Genomic DNA, 17,341 nt, shown 5'->3' with positions numbered 1-17,341 from the left:
CGTAAAAAGTCAACCGTATCGAGTGCCTCTGACGACGTTGGCACGTCGACCGTGTCTGCATGGCAGACCACGTCTTCGTCATCAGTTGCGTCGGTTTCTCCGGTGCCATCAGCGACAATAGCATCGTCGGTTGGCCGTGAGGTCAACGCAGAAATTTTAGAGCAACTGCGCTGAACAAGTGTCAAGCTCTGCGGAATAGTACACACACCATAATCTCTTCTTCGTCTTCTTCTCTTTTTTTTTTAGGGGGGGGGACTAATTTAGTTGGTGTATCTATTGACAGGTCAATATTCGTTACAACAAGGGAACTGAACCTTTGATTACGGGAAGTTAAAATGGCGGGAAAATATGCAGACTCTCCTGGTTTTTTTCCTGCTTGTGTGGTGCCTGACTGGCCGCTGTATTTCCCTATTGAAGGACAGAAGTCTTTTTTTGGGCTGCTTAAACGCGAAAATTTTGGCCTGTCTGCCTGTCCCTCAATTCAGCGACGCGGCCAAAGTTGAAGGAGCTCTTGAACAAGAAGATTACAGAGCCCAAACCTTTCCGAACTACTGAAGCTGAAATGTATCCAGGAAGTGATCGCAGTTTGCCCCGTGTACTAGTCTTCCCGCAAAGACTGCGGCATGGCAAGACGGAAAATACTGAAATGACTGGGCCAGAATTTGTCAATGTAGTTGAGCAAACAAAGCATTAGGCTTATTTGAGGTAAAGCATCAGTACGTAAGTGATGTTTGCACGGTTTTGTGATGGCAGGCAAAAAGAATACACCTTGATTAAAACGTTTCGCCCAAAAAATACAAAAAACACTTGTGGCGGCATTCCAAGAAGTCCCACAGTAACAAAAGGTTTCTGTAGATGGCGTGTGAGCAGTGGGACGCGATAAAATTGACTTGAGCTAACCTCCACTGTTTATCGTGGCAGGAACGCAAAGTGGGAGAGTAAAAGAAGAGAGGTATTTATGTGGCAGGAGCGGTAGAAGGCTATTTATCGTCTTTCGACGACATTTGCAGCAAAGTGAGCAGATAGGCGGCCAATTTTTTTTCTTCGTCGGGGTCCGTGCTTTATTTCTCTCTATTGTTACGCTTGCAGTACCTGGCTGCCCTGCTGTGCCACAAGAAGTTTGCCCTGGACTTCATCAACGTGGGCGGCCTCCAGCGTCTGCTGGAAGTCCATCGGCCGTCGGTGGCGGCGACGGGCGTCTCCATCTGCCTCTACTACCTGGCCTACTCCGAGGACGCCATGGAGAGGGTGAGGGGAGAGGAAGCGTTTCCTCCTCCACGATTGTCGAGTTTTGTCCCAATCTGCCTGGCCCAAACCGAATTTGTACTATAAAAGTGTGGTCCCTACATGAGTGTGTTGCTTTGCAAAGTACCAGCACCTTGGAATATTCAGGAGCCACCTTACCTAGATTTTAGAAAACAACTTTAATAAGGTTCAGGCTGAGGTGCACACTGTTTAGTTCCCTCGTCGAATGGTACGACACCTTTTCAGCCAGTGGTCTCAGTGCTTGGGATCTTCGTGTGTTTGCACATTGGCTTGGTGTGTCTCATGCTGACTTTTATTTCTTTCCAGGTCTGCACTCTTCCTCAGGCTGTGCTGTCGGACTTGGTTACGTAAGTTGGCAGTCCAGCTTCGCTTCTTCTTCTCCCTCGGCATGAAATTCTTTTTCAGTTGTAATTCATTGCTTGTGAACATGACTAGATAGCCACCACGTAAGCTGCGCGATGAAAAATGTTGTTCTCTACAGAGTAACCTAACACCAAACCAAGCACACAGACGGTCATTTGGAAGGTTTGGGGCCTCAGAGTTCCCAACGGCAGTGTTTTTCTCAAGAGTTATTAGTTTTGGTCCGTTATGCCATGACCAAAGACAACAATTACGGGGATGGTGATGATAGACGTTGCATGTGCAAGCAGTGTGAGTGCTCAACAACTGTTTTTTGCACGAAAGGGCAGGGATGGGACAGCAGGAAAAATAACGTCGCTCAAGAGTGGAGGCTCTTGAGCGAAGCTGTTTTCTCAATATCTTTCTCTATTTCCTTTGGAAGATGTTGTGGAAGATGTTTGAGATCGAGGAAGATGATGATGGGAAAGCTGTTTCCTTAACATCTTCCTCTATTTTCTCAGGAAGGTGTTGCGGAAGATGTTGAGGTTGATGAAGATGATGTGGAAGCTGTTTCTTCAACATCTTCCTCTATTTCTTTAGGAAGATGTTGAGGTCCAGGAAGATGTTGTGGAAGATGTTTCCTCAACACCTTTCTCTATTTTCTCAGGAAGGTGTTGTGGGAGATGTTGAGGTTGATGAAGACGATGTGGAAGTTGTATCCTCAACACCTTCCTGCACTGTCTGAGGATTAGGAGTGCTGGGCAACTCCCACCCCAACCGTCCTTTGCGTGGTTGCAGGTACGCGCTGTGGCTGCTGGAGCGGTCGCACGACTCTAGCCGCTGCCACGCGACCATGTTCTTCGGGCTGGCCTTCCCGTTCCGCTCGCTGCTGGAGCTGTTCGACGCCCAGGACGGCCTGCGCAAGCTGCTCAACGTCATGAGCACCCTGGACGTGTTTGTGCGCGGCAGCAGCAGCGACGCGGCCACGCCCTCGGACGACCAGGTGTTTGCCAGCCGCCAGACGGCCCGGCACGTGTGCGTGGCGCTCAAGCGCTACTGCGAGGCCCACCTGGCCCACAAGGCGGACCAGCTGCGCCGGTCGCACGCGCGCAACAATGCGGCCGCCACCACCAGCTCCTCCTCCGGCAGTGCCAGCGTGGGCGGCGGCTCTTCGACCTCGCCGCCGCCGCCGCACTCGGTGTCGGCAACGGCGCCTTCTGTTTCCACACCCAGGTGAGGGTTACGTCACAACCACCATGGGGTTCCATGATGTTAACGCGGTGGTATGACGATAATTTAAGCACTTCACGTCTAAGGTCTACGCACAGTGCCTATGCAGTAAGCGCACATAAAGCGCGTGTCTGTTCTCCTTTTGGAGCGACGAGTTGTGTTGGCACACACGACATCTTCTTTGCGTGTGACTTGCCTTGGGAAGAGGTGTGAGGCACCCTCTCTGGGAAGTGGCGGGCTGTCAGTCGCAGTGGATTGTCTGTGGTTCGTCGTCCACGCCTTGGTCGTTGGATCTGGGTCTTGTACTGTTCCAATATTTGGGTCGCAACTCTCTTTCTAAACACAGCAACCTTCACCGTCATGCCAGTTCTCTCGCGGTAGAGAATAAACGTGTTCAGCAGTGATATGTCGAGCAGGTGAAAAAAACTTGTTCCACTTCGGAGTTTTCCTGATGCTTTCACTGAAGCTCAGCTGCATGTCCACTCTATCAACGAGTCCCATTTTCTTCGTGTATATAAGTACACATGCGGGCTTTTTCTTTTTCTCTCTGGTTACTCTGTCCACTTTTATCGGAGTCTTGCATCTGGGGTCCATGCATTGATGTCAACATAGTGACTTTGTGCTTGTCGCACCATTTCAAGGCAAGCAGAGCGTTTTGTGTGGAAGGTTTCTATTTCACCCTCCTTCATCTTCTTTTTGAAAGACTGCAGGCCCTTCCTGTTGATTCGCACAGTTCCGCATGCAATTGTTCTGTTGCTCTGCAGAAATTCAAACAGCACTGGGCTTGTATACCAATTGTCCACAAACAGAGTAGAAGGTCAGCAACAACAGAGCTCGCATGTCCAAGCTCCTTTCTTTTGGCCAGGCTAACTGTAGCTCCTGTATAAACTAGAAACCTCAGGACATACCCGGTTTTCCTGTCACAGCATGAACCTCTTCACTCCAGACCAGCGTCTTTTGGATGGTATGTACTGCCGGAATAAAAGGCAACCTCTCCAAGGCATCAGAGATTCATCAATGTGTAAATCTTGGTATGAAAGGAAAAGGCTTGAAAATTATTCCTGGATGGCCTCCATTACCGGTCTGATGGCCCTTGGGTGATCGGATTGCTCCGTTATCGAACTCAAGTGCAGGACGTGCATCAGAAGAGCGAAGCAGTTCACAGAAAAAACTCCTAAAAAAACGGGGTCACCAGCATCGTATCCGTCGACCAGTGGGGTGTTCTTCCGCACCAGGCCCATAAGCAGCACTATTGCCAAGAAGCAGTAAAGCTCCGGAAGATCCATGGCTGCCCAGGCTCGGAGCCGCGATGTGCTGGAGTGACATGCGCCTGCTTTTTCACTCCCGTACTTGTTCGTTTCCGTGTCGGATGAGTGACAACAGTTGTTCATCGAAAAGCAGTTGGAAATAAGCCAATTCGCTTGCTTCTGGCGGGAGCAGAGAGGCCGCAACCTGCCCTGATTGCAAGTCGTCAAAGGTGAAAAGAAATGGCAAAAAATCACCGGGCATCGTCGCATCTTGCCCGTTTTCGTGATGTTGCGGCTGCACTGAGGTCGGAGGTACCTGAATGCAGTTCGTCGTCCGAAGAAGGAATTTCTTCCGATTTGGACTCGGTGAAAGGAGCAAACTCAGAGTCTGAAGAGTCATAGCTGTCAGTTTCAAGAGAACGGGCAGTTCGTTGGGCCATGTCGCCGCTTTGCCGTGCATCTGAAGAACTCAAAGGCAACTCAGTGAACGAGGAGAGCGAGAATATCTCGTTCGCGTCGGTGATGCACGAGCTAACACCAGCGCCAGTATAGACAGAAATCAACTTCCGCCGCGCCCGCAACGGAGTCTCTGAGTAGGCTACTTCAGTTCCAAGCAAGGAGAGCGAGAATACCTAGTGAGCGTCAGTGATAAACAAAATAAAAGCAGCACCAACTTCCGCCGCCCCTGCAAGGAAGTGCCGATCAAGTTTCGCGCTCCTCCATTTCAATCATGTTGCGAAACTGAAACCACGAGACGCGTTGACACAGATGCTGTAACGTGCTGAAGCTAGAAAGTTCTGTTTATCACCGCAAGAAGGTAGCACAATCAAATTTTAAACGCTTCTTGTAAATCCTAAGAGGTGGCACTACCTCCCAAGGAGCATACATCATTATTATGGCGCAAAATTTCAAACAGATCTCGAATCTCAGAGTTAAGATACGGTGGTAGCAGTGTAGCAGTGAGCGCATTGTTAGCTGGGAGTCTAGCGACGTCTATCGGTGAGTGACCAAATGACTGCAGTGAAAGCGTTCGCCAAGAGCTGAGCAAGTGATCGGTACTAAAACACTGCAGGTGGCAGTCAGCCGATCTGTGCCGACGACTTCGCTTGTGTCCTGCGACAGGTAGGCTGTAGGACCCTGCGCAAAACAGTAGGTAACATCAAGGTAATGCTTTTGAGCTCGGTAGGACGGCCTCGCCCGTGCGTCGCCATGTTGGAGCTTTTGCGGCCCCGTTGCTAAGGCAACACTGGTTGCCAGCATGCCCACCACCCCAGTGATTACAACCTATACTCGGGTACGAGTTAAAAGCAGCAAGCGACAGACCTGGATGTCAGCGTGCGCATGCATTTTGAAAGGAGGTAGTACACGCGACTTCATCTGCTTCATGCGGCTGCGGTGATAAGGTGGAGGGGGGGGGGGGGGCAAACTTCCATTGTTGGTTTTCAGTTGTACTCGACTATAATGTATACTAGAGGGTTGTCCGTGGCTCAAGTCGCCTGCTGCCAGGGGAGCTGCTGTAGCAGCTTGAAGCATTTCTTACTTGACCTGGCTTGCAGCTTGCCTTTTGTGGCCTTTGACGATAACTTGCAGTAGACACCAACTGAAGAGAGTTCAACTTGATCGGGGCACTGAAAGCGGTTCGTGATCCGGCGTCTGAGTCCACTGCCGCATCCAAGATGACAGTGGTGGCCACAGCAGGACCACTCTGCATGTAGTTTGTTTAATCTTGTGGCTTTTAGTGCGTCATCTAAACTGCTCAGCGAGTAGTCTAAGCTGAAAGAGGGGGACTTATTTTGAGAAATGACGTGGCCTGTGATGACGGCACCCTGAGTGGCGTCACTATGGGCCTTGTCAATGCTATTTGTCCACCATTGCTGTCAACTCTCCCAATACATATGCAGTAGCTGACCGTTCTTTTGGACTCTAAAAATCTGGACTTGCTGGATATTTCGGACTTTCCCGAGGAACCGCCACTTTTCCCATAGGAGTAATGGCTCACAGATTTTTCGTTCTGCTTTTTTATTCGGACTATTTGTCGTTCCCCTCCAGGTCCAAAAGATCGGTTGACTACTGTAGTTGCACTGCATAAGAAGACTAATCAAAGGGCTTCAAGAAAGCTTCTCAGGTGTTTGATTGGACTTCTAACGTTTCTGTATTCAGAACTCGTAAAGAGTGCTTAGGTGTCCAAACCTTAACCGCAGGTCCCACCACGAGCCGCCGTGGTCGTCATCCAGCCCGGCGGTGGTCACTCCAGGGGCGGCTGCAGCTGCGACGGCCGCAACCACGACGGTGGCAGTGGCCGGCACGGGCGGCAACCACCGGTGCCGGGCGGCGCGCTTCTCGGCTGAGGCGGTGTCGGAGAACATGTGGTCGCTTCTGGAGCTGCTGCCCGTGCGCAGCCGGTGGGCGCCCGTGGAGGAGCTGGTGCGGCTGGGCGGGGTGTCGCTGCTGCTGCAGACGGTGGCCCTGGCCTACGACTGGAACCACTCGGGCAAGGCGGACACGGTGCGCGCCGCCCTGGACGTGCTGGCCGTCTGCTCCGTGGTGCCCCGCGCCCAGCTCGCCCTCTGCCAGAACGTCAGCCTGCCCTCGGGCCAGGTGCGCTCGGCCGCCGGCATGAGGTGAGGGATGCTGCTTCTCCCCGTCCCATCACCATCTTCCGTCATGAGAGCCTTCCGTCATGAGAGCCTTCCGTAATGAAAGATGTCAGTCATGAGAGATGCCGTCATGAAAGCCTTCCGTCATGAGAAGCGTCGCCGGTGCACCGCTTTCAATCGTTCATGATGGAAGACGGTGACGGAACGGCAGGAAAAACAGCTGTGTGAATGACGCCTAACAGTGCTTCCCGTAGTGGAAGAACGGCGCAAGGGGACCGGGGCCTTGGCTGCCCGAAATGGGGAGGTCTGATTTAATGACACAGGAAGTCTGTACTTGATGATGGGGAAGGGGATGATTGATGCATACCCAGCGGGAAATCCAACACCTGTAGCTGCCTGCACACTAGTTGGAAACGAATACAAAAATGCAATTTTTATTTCTGACAAGCCATATTGGTGTTGACTTGAAGTTGAAGTTGTAGATGTTACGGAATTACTGTCTGCAAGAGGGAATAGGAGAGTTGTGCATTTGTCCGCTAGATTATAACTCTAGTCTTTGCGAGTCATATTCAGCTAATTAGCCAGGAAGTGTTCTCACTCGCAAGTTATAAAAAAAAACGAGTTTTGTTCCGTCCACCCCTTGTTCTGCACCCAGTTTTATTGGTCATCCTTCTTCACAGAGTGGAAGGGCGCTGAATTCAGTGTGGAAGCCTTAAGTGCCACATTTGGCAAAAAAAAAAAAAAAAAGAGGCATTGTCTGGTACTGAGAATGGCTGCCACTGTTATGAGCTTAGAAACTCTTGTGAAATTGTTGGAATTTGTACCAAAGTGCCTATGTGAGTGAATTTCGATACAGTAGAGTAGTTACGTTGAAGTGAAGATTGAGTGCGTGTGGCGATCAAACCAGTCTCCAGAGTAGGAGCCGAGTGCGTGCCAATTGGCAGGTGAATGTGACGGCACCTGGAGAAGCCAGCTGAACCATGCCACAAAGAACACTGGTAAAGCCTGATCGTGTGCACTGCTAGACAGTGCACCGGAAACTCGCAATTGATCACAGCGAGTGGCCCAGAACTACCGTATTTTCACGTATATAATTCGCACGCCCACTTTTCCGTCTACAAATAGAAAAAAATATATATATCCCAGCGTATTACCCGCCTATTTTATGCATGAAAGGATGGAGCAAAGCTACTACCTCAAGCAACATTACACACTTGTTTAAGGGGGACGTGGCTTTCAAAATCAACTTTTTTATTTCTTTGTGGATTTTGATGAAAATTGGCACAGCAACTGGAAATGCTTCTGTGATATCACCATAAAAATTTCAAAGTAATATTTTGAAAACTTTTTTATGTATGAAATTTTCTTTCTGTTCCGCTTGTACCGAGCTTGAGCGGCTTATAAAACACGATAGAAAACTTGTTCGAAATGCTTTGCACTCCCAAATGAATGGACGAGGTCGTGACAGTTTTAGAATTTTTTTTTTACAACACAATGTTTTTTAGTTTTCATTTTTTTAGAGGTTTATGTGCAACAGGCATGTCAACTGTGAACGATTATTCGAATAAAAAAATCACAAAAAACAAATCTGGAAAACCAAAAGTGTCACGACCTGAACAGTTCATCAAGGAATGTAATGCAAGAAACGGAATCAAAATAGACCCAGCGGTCACGAAGAAATCCCTGGGACAAGCGACACAGGTGGCAAAAAAAACTGTTTTGAGAAAACGGCTTCCGAAGTTGCAACATAGGTTTCACATATCAAAAGTCGTCGCAGTTGTAGCCTTTCATGTCCTTTCGAACATGGGGCTTCTGGAAGGCCTTGCCTTGAAATTGGAGTGCCTTTTACAGCCTTTCTCTTTCCAGCAAACATCATTTTCAGCTCCTCCGTGAAGAGTACATACCCCCCTTTGCAAACCAAACGGAGGGGAGATGGGTTTCAATGGGCTTTCAATGCAAAGTAGGTTAGTTGGTTGGCTGTATCGCACTGGACAACCTCCTTTTGCAGTGTTGTCACCATGGCAACAAGTTAAGCATTTTTTACTTAAATTTAAACATTTTTGGCTTTTTTTTATGTTTTATCTTGCCTGGCACAGCAACTTAGTGCTCATACGTGCAGGTGTTCATTGCCAAAAGTTTGCATACCACAAGGATGAAAATGAGCTACTTTGAAGCTTGGTAGAGTATTCTGCATAACTCCCAACTTCAATGCAAGAGCATATTTTTTTACTACTTTTGGCATTCAAGGCATCCAATATTTCTCGCAGCACAGCCAGTATGCCCTGAGTAGAGTGTACTAGTACACTCTACCCTGAGCAATGGTATCGATAATTTCCCTAAAAAAATCACTGTTAAATGCTGCCACAGTAACGTACATTTTTAACGCAGAGAGCATATTTTTATTCCTATATTACTAACTCAAACCTGTTTGCATGAAAATTACAAGTGCACGGGAAACGTTGCGCAAGAAAGGCGATATGGCTCGCGCGCATCGCAGCGCACGCTTACCGCGACATATCGAACTTTGATTATACCTGATATGGCTGGTCAGGTCGCTTTTAAGATTAAATCTAACGTCGCAGGCATTAATTACAACTACTGGCGTTCAATCGTAACCGGTTGCCCAGTCATGTGATGCTCCAATGCGCGTCGGCTATGCCGTGCGCGCCGCAGCGTTTGACGCGTCGACCGTTTCTTTCTCAAGGCTAGCGAGCCCACAGTCAAAACACAGCAATAACTAAGCGTGTAAACATCGCAAATCCAACTAAAAGTTCACTGCACGAACCGCTATCGCAAGCGCGCACACCGCATCACCCTCCGGGGTCTGGCGACGGTAGAGTCACGCGCACCACGAAGAGTTCGATGACCTCCGCCTTTCGAGCCACACAACTTCCCGTAATCTGGCTCGTTATCTCTGGCATTCCCATCGCGATAACGTCCGTGTTGAATACCACAGATTGAACAGAAACTCGGCCGAGCGAAGCGGCGAAAATGAACTCGATCCGCTCGCTACGCAGCTCAGGCGGCCGCCATCTTGCGTTGCGCCCGCGACATCCAATCAGGAGGGTCGTCTTTCCGCGCTCCGACCGGAGGACGAATAGCGCTTCAGCATCTATTTCTAGCGTCGTTTGTGCGTCGTTTCTTTTCTGCCGTTTGTGCGTTTGTGAATGAACGAAGATAAAAGAGACGAGCGGAACCGGAAAGACGATCGCTCGGCCGAACTAACCATATCAAAATGGCCGCGCCCGGTGGTACCGTTGCGGAGATAGAGCGCTCCGAAAATTTCCGTTTTTTCGCCCTTTTGCGCTGATAGTTTGTCACCGCGCCTGACAAAAGTATTTTTTTATGCCACTTTGCGACGCTTTTCAGCGTAAAAACTTTGCAGACGCACAGAATAGGAAACATAGAAGCCGAATATGTGGGTTTAAAAAAAACGATGTTTTGGTCATTTTTCCGAAGTTGAAAGCCGCGTCCCCCCTTAAGTAAAAGAACTTGCCTAGCTGACTACGTAACTAGATTACTTGCCGCATACAATTTTTTCAGTTGGTATGTTGTTGAGCGGTGTGTGCAAAATAAGCACTGTCAGCGGGATAACAGTGGCTTAGTCGCTATTACTGCTGTAGGGGCATCACGGCCCAACGCGCATTGCGGTGAAGCTGCACCACAGGAACTGCCTCGCGTATAATCCGCACCTCTACTTAACCCCTGAAATTTTCACATTTTTGGTGCGGGCTATAAGCGCAAAAATATGGTACTGGTACAGTGTGAGGTCGTGCTTACTTTAGTGGCTGCAGCTTTGGGTCATCTTGTCAGTAGAGCAGCGGGACAGGAAAGCGTTTGTCATTCAAGGCTGAACCGTCACGTATTGCCTGTTGCTTTTCCCAGCGTCATCCTGGCTGCCGCCGACGGGGAGATTGTTGCCGACCCTGACGTGCAGCGTTCGGCGCTGAACGTCATCATCAACTGCGTCTGTGGACCCATGTCCAGGGTGAGCGGAGGAGCCGCCTATGTTACTCGAGCATTCCACAAGTGGAGAGACAGCGGTTTAGGCGATTCGAAATGGGGCAAAGCAACAGCATGGGTTGACAAATTGCACTGCTATTGTGTGATCAAATATTTTGCGTATCATGTTTTATGTGTACGGCTTTTTTTGCGTGCATTGTCATCCACATTTCTCACCCTCTCCCCTCATTTTTTAGCCCTGCTGATTGATTGATTGGTTTAATGCGCCGATGCAACGTAAGCAATGAGGCGCGCCTTTGACCACCTGGGGATCTTTGGCGTGCGCCGAAATCTCGTACACACAGGCGTTTTTGCTTTTCGCCTCCATCAGAAAAGCGGCCGCTGCGGCCGGGAATCGAACCCGCGACCTCGTGGTCAGCAGCGCAACGCCTTAGCCACTCAGCCACCGCGGCGAGTTAGCCCTCTCCCCTGCAAGCACGTAATTGTACAAGAACATCCCGATGAACAGAACAGTTTGTAGTGGGTGAAACATGTCATGGTTTCATTTTACCGTTGCGTACAAGCACCCATTCGGCCTGTGTAAACCACATTTTTCACGGCCTTGTCTTGTGTGAAAGGTTTGGCAGCTCTTCCCATCTGTATTATTCTCTGTTGGCATAGTTTAGTGGCACGGCTCGTGCCATTTCACAGCCACGCCCGAGCCAGGGTCAGTTGTACGCTAACCTGATGTCGCGAACGAGAACATGGTGATGCAGTTTGGGTGTAAGGCTTGAGTGGGCCTATTGCATTTCGGCCCGAGGGGATGATGCCCAAGGCTGAGGCGCCAGTGCCATTTAAACAGTTTCCTTGCGCGGCAGTTTTCACCCCCATCTCTCGGTTTGCATATGATGGTGGCACGTTTCGCTTGCATGGCCCACGGGCAGCGGTTTGACTAATGTACCATTCAAAAGACGGGACTGCTTTGTCCACTCTGTAGTGTCACCTTGCCGGCGTGCTGTTTTCTTGGATTGGGGGCCTGCTTCAACGCGGGCTCAGTTTAAAGGTACTGCAAAAAGAACTTGTCTGCACTTCTCCTTCAAAACAAAACAAAAAAAACTGTGGTCGATTCCTGTCATAGGAATCAGTAAAACACGAAAGCGAAATGTGCAGCGAAATCTGCAGCTGAGCATGATTTGTGGATCAGCGGCTGTCTTGTGGGTGTGCTTGGCAAGCGACGTCCTGCCGGCGGGTCGCTTCAGCAGAGGTGTGCTGGCGTCATTTCCGTGACGAATATGACGCCAGTGAAATCTTGGTGTATCCCGGCATAAAACACTTTCGTGTTAAAACCCGAAAACGAGTGACTATAACATACTCTTTAGTTAAAGGTTGCTTCCCCGCAAGTAGACCCTGTGTGCAGGGGTGCACCCTTTACAGGCCGCTTGCTTCGTTGTACTGGCGTCACTTCCGTGACGGATATGACATCAGTGAAATCTTCGTGTATCCCGGAAGAGAACACTTTTGTGTTAAAATACAAAGCTGTCCACATTTTTATGGAGAAGGGGGGGGGGGTGGTCCACCTTTGTCTGTGGATTTTACTGTTCGCTCGCATCACTGATTCAATCACTTAGGTTTCCTGTTGGGTGTGCGAAGCTGTAGGTTGTTACTTCGATTGATTTAATTTCTAGCCTAGATTAAAATTTTAGTGGATGCATTTTGGCTGAATGAACAAAAGCAGACTGTATTGCCGAAATCTTATGAAGCACTCCTCAGGTTGGAATTAGTTATGTACCCACTATGGTGACTAAGTAGCTAAGGCATTGTGCTGCTGAGCCCAAGGACGTGGGTGCAATTTGAGCAGTGACAGCCGGTTTTTTTTTAGTGCACATCGAAGATCCGGAGGTGGTTAAAATTAGAAGTCCCTGTCCAGCTTCGGTGCATGAACCCCGAAGAAATCCAAAATTACATTTTTATATCAGCTATGGCCTGTTTCGCAGGTAAATAAAAACGATAGTCTGTCTTGGACTACTTGGACGCGGAAATTTGGTCTTTCTGTCTCTCTCGATTCAGCCACCCGGCCAGAGTTAACGCAGATATTGAACAATACGTTTATATACGCAAAGCCATATCTCAATACGGAACAAAACATCAATACAGAACATATTCGTAGTGTTTCTAAAAAAATATATGGATGCTTGATTTTTCGCAATAGCGAATGAAAAAATACAGTTGCCCACCATGTCTGCCATCGCCCATGACACTGGCCCTCCTGGCGGCATTCGAAGAAGTTCCACAGTAGCGAAAGGTTCCAGTAGGTGGTGCATAGAACACGCGTGGAGCAGTGGCATTCGGTAAAATTGAAGGGATTTATGTGGCAGCGACGGCGGACACACTACTGTCTTCAGGCGACATTTGCAGTGAATTGAGCAGATACACAGCGAATTTATATAACAGAAATGTGAGTACAGTTCATGCCTTCTTCTTGTAGATTTGGTGCAATTAGGTTAGAATACAGTTTAAAATGCGATAACTGCATAATTGTTGAAAAGAAGGGGGAAAAAAAGTTGATGGTTTGCTCTCGTAAAATTTTTGACAGTTGCAAACTGTAAGAGTGTACCGTCGAAATGGGAAAACTAGTTGATTGTGCTGGCGATGTCGTTGTTCTGAGTTCTCTCCATTGCCTGGTTTTGCTTGGCGTGTGGTGATCAGGAATTTTTTTTTTTTTTGTCCTGGGTATTCCTATTCTGTTTTGTCTCAGTTGAGCATCGTGACCTCTGTCGCCTTTTCGGATATTTATGTAAAAAAATGATCAGTTGTAGCTCACACAAAACAATCTTGGAGCAGATGTTGATTGTAAGAAAGTGACTGGGAATCCCATTGAAGTGAGGTTTCCAGAATGTACAATATTACGAATGTGGCGGTTACACGGCAACTGATCCTTCTGGTGGTGTAAAGGCTTGGGAGTAGCGTAACGGGAAGGAATGCGCCTGGATACAAGTTCATAATTCTAAATGGCGACATTTAAAATCTTCGAAGCCCGCCTATTTCTGTCCAGGAGTTGGGAATTTATGATAATTACAAAATAAACTGAGATTTGGACGACTGCAGCAAAAAGCAGTTTTGTAAAAAATATTTTTTTGTAATGGTATTACAAACAGTAGCAGCCCTATTGCACGTAGCAAACGTTGTCACCCGTCCCATTAGCCATGCTGTGACCCATTCTACTCTAGGCCAGGAGAAATGACCTGGCCACTCTGGGTTTTACAGGATAACCACTGTTTACACCTCGACATGTTTTCGTGTCGGCAGTGTGCGGGGCCACGTGTGTCGCATTTGACACCACAAGGTGTGGTGCAGGGCCGTCCGTACATTGTTGCCTTGTTTTGTGGTGGTCACAGCTGGGCGGTGGCGTGGGCCGCGTGGTCTCGGGCAGCGTGCGGAAACGGGCCATCAAAAGTGGCGAGGACTTGCTGAGCAAGATGTGGACCTGCGTCCGTGCCAACAACGGCATCATGGTATGGAAAGGGGCATTGCCTTTGTGTGTGTGTGTGTATATGCGTGCGTGCGGGCAGTTGGCCGAAGGAGTGTCGCATTTTGACTTGCAGTGTATTTCATCATCATCACCACCAGCCTATCTACGCCCACTGCAGGGCAAAGGCCTCTCCCATTATTCTCCAATTACCCCGGTCCTGGGCTAACTGCGACCAATTTATCCCCGCAAACTTCTCGATCTCATCTGCCCATCTAACTTTCTGCCGCCCCCTTGCAGCGCTTTCCTTCTCTAGGGATCCACTCTGTTACCCTTAATGACCAGCGGTTATCTTGCCTTCGCATTACATGCCCTGCCCACGTCCATTTCTTCTTCTTAATTTGTACCAATATGTCCTTAGCACGCGTTTGTTCCCTGACCCACTCCTTCCTTTTCTTTTTTCCTTTCGGCAGTCTGATGCTGGCGCAGTGCTTATCATAGCTGCGTTTCAGTGCGCTCGTTAAGTGCTAGCTTGTTGTTAGTAGTTAGTAGTAAGTTGCTGAAGTTGGTACCGTATTTACTCGCGTAATGAACGCGCTTTTTTTTTTTTTTTTTTTTTGCGTAAAACAGAAGCAAAGTTGGGGGTGCGTTTATTATGCGAAGTAATTTTGTGGAAACTATATCGCTGCAACGAAAAAAAAAATGATGCATTAGGCAATATACCTTTCGCAGTAAATGTACGCGTACACAGTTGGTCAACAAACAGCGTTTTTACTGAACTCAGCTCATCTTCGTTTGTCAAGGGTTCGCTTCGTCAATTCGGAAATGTCCACAGGCTGCATGATTCCCATACTCAACTGCGTATTCCAGAGCCTTTAGCTTAAGGGGGGACGAGGGTCTTAAAACTAACTTTTTTATTTATGGGTAGAAACTTATAAAAATTTGCACACGGATGTGCTTTTCTCTGTAGATTTCAAATATGCAATTATATTTGAGCTGGTGCTGTTAGTTCAAAAGTTATCATACAAAGTCTAAACCGCAATGAGGTAATTTCTTACGCAGCTTTAATGAACTTTCGCATTGCATGTTGTCGCTTTTAATTACATGAATGGATAGCCAGAGAGTTCCCATACCCGATGACATTCTTCGTTTTTCTCTAAAGTCACGGCATCCTAAAAAAATCTGTCAAGTACAAAAAATGGCAGTATCGGATATTTTGGCTCATCAAAATAACTGCAAGTCATTATTTATGCGTAGCCTAAACAGAAAAACTAAGAATGTCATCGGCTGCCTCAGGCTGTACTGAAAAAAATGGTACCAAGATTGACCTTGTGAAGCAAAAAGAAGTTTCCAAAAAGCTGCGTAAGGCTGAGGGAAGTGTCCAAAAATATGAAACTGAGAAAACTGCATTTGAAGTTTGGCCATGTGTTATGAGATGAACCGTCAGTAGTGTAGCTTCAAAATTTCCCAGTAACAAAGACATGTTCTTCCCATTTTCAAATCTGTCTTTGGATTCCAAAAATGTCAACTAGAACTGGAGATACAAAAGGCCAAGTAACGGACCCCATCAGGAATTTAGCAAAATTTATCGACTTCGAATCGGTTGGCATTTTGTTAGCGTTGTGAAATCTGGTGGTGTCTTGCTGGCGTCGTGAAAACTGCAACAGTCCTTCGTGAAGTGCCATCATCTATTACAGTGCACTGTGGTACCCAGAATATTGTGTACGGCGACAGTATGAGGGTGAAACTTGCTTTAGGTGCCCCCTTTTTTTGTTCTTTGGTGAGGCTATTTCATTCGCGGTTTTTATGCTGGAAGTTTGAGAGGATACAGGGGTGGGACACTGCGCAGTGCGTTTTCCGCAAATGCATCATGTTGTTGGCCCTCAAAAGAGTCTTTTGGGGAAAATAAATGTAGCCGAAAGGCAAACTTTCTTGGCCTATGGGGATAAACCCATAGACGCCTTTTTCCTTCAAGCCGTGCATGGTGCGGCTATCTCCATCGGACATCACGGTTGTGTACCGCAGCCCATTCTTGAAGAGCGAGCGCTTGAACGTTATCAGGGCTGCCTCTACCTCCATGCGCCCTGCACCACAGTCAATGTTTCGCTGACACTCATGGTCTGCCAGCCAATCTTCGTAGCCCTCATCTGAAGCTTTGGGTCCGATGGCGCAACCTAAGCGAAAGTTAGAGAGGACTACATGATCAATCACCAAGCCGGTGTACACTTAAATGATGCAGCCCACTCCAATGTGTGACAACCGTCCCCTTGTCATCCACGTGCCATCAAACATCACATCTATGTTGTTTGGCGGCTGACCAAGGTCCGAGTACAAGTCCTTGATGGCACGCACACTATCAGCTTCAGAGGCTGCTTCAGTGTCCTCGCAAACCTGAACCACTTTCCTCAAGTGCGCTTGGAATGTCTTGTGGTGCAGGCCTCTGTGGGACAAGTTCATACCAGCACAAAAATCTGACAGAGCAGTCACCCCCTTCCCGATGCTTTGAATACTTTTCAAAGCCCTCATATTCACTTCAAAAAGAGTGATATTGCCAGATCCTTCGGTCCTTGGCGAGGAAAAACGTTCCACACGGTGTTCATAAACCGAGCACGTCACCTCGAGCTTCACGGCGAGGCCGTACTGCCGGTCAGGCTTCCTCAAATCCAGCGCCGCCAGCCCGCACTTGCCGCACCTGACGTGCGCAAAAAGGTCCTTCAGCATTGCAAAATCCACTAAGGCAAAATCTGTGCCGGATTCTTCCTCTGAGTGCGCCAAATCCACTTCAAGGAGGTCGAATTTCCGCTGCGTTGCTGACTTGGTCTCCATTCCGCGCTTGACCTCGTTCGCGTGTTCCGTACGCGCGGCGATCTCCTCCGCCGTGTAATACCTCGTGTCAAGCCGGCAGGACGTGCTTGGGCCAGGTATGGATTCCGGAGGTGGTTGGTCAGGCGATGGGGCAGGCGAGGCAATACGAGGCGGCGAACGATTCTCATCCGGCGGAGTCGAGCGGCCCGAAGTCGCACCACGCGACCTTGGGATAGGCGGACGACGCTTTCGCTTCCCGTGCGCATTACGGGTCGTCTTCTTCAAACGTACGTCTCCTGGCATCATTCACGAAAGTACGCGATGGAAGAATTAAAAGAAACTGTAAAAAAAACTGCTCTAAGCGAGCGCTGCGCCAGAAGAGCGGACTCCGTCAGACGTGCGTAGCAGACGCCATGATGGCGACCGCCATGACAGCAGTCGCGCCGACC

General features: G+C 48.6%; 1 protein-coding gene across 1 annotated transcript in view; it reads left to right on the top strand.

The window, feature by feature from the left end:
- Positions 1 to 17,341, top strand: part of Mahj (LisH and WD40 domain-containing protein mahjong) — an 83,242-nt gene that overhangs the window by 27,718 nt on the left and 38,183 nt on the right. The window contains exons 9-14 of the mRNA XM_077690285.1: positions 1,090 to 1,248; positions 1,573 to 1,613; positions 2,404 to 2,838; positions 6,284 to 6,703; positions 10,565 to 10,667; positions 14,017 to 14,133. Of these exons, the coding sequence (XP_077546411.1) occupies positions 1,090 to 1,248; positions 1,573 to 1,613; positions 2,404 to 2,838; positions 6,284 to 6,703; positions 10,565 to 10,667; positions 14,017 to 14,133 (1,275 nt within the window). The remainder of the gene's footprint in view (positions 1 to 1,089; positions 1,249 to 1,572; positions 1,614 to 2,403; positions 2,839 to 6,283; positions 6,704 to 10,564; positions 10,668 to 14,016; positions 14,134 to 17,341) is intronic.

The sequence above is a fragment of the Haemaphysalis longicornis genome, unplaced genomic scaffold, assembly GCF_048455015.1.
Source record: "Haemaphysalis longicornis isolate Haplotype H1 unplaced genomic scaffold, Haemaphysalis longicornis Haplotype H1 scaffold_10, whole genome shotgun sequence".
Taxonomy (NCBI): domain Eukaryota; kingdom Metazoa; phylum Arthropoda; class Arachnida; order Ixodida; family Ixodidae; genus Haemaphysalis; species Haemaphysalis longicornis.
This window is presented reverse-complemented; position numbering and strand designations above follow the sequence as displayed.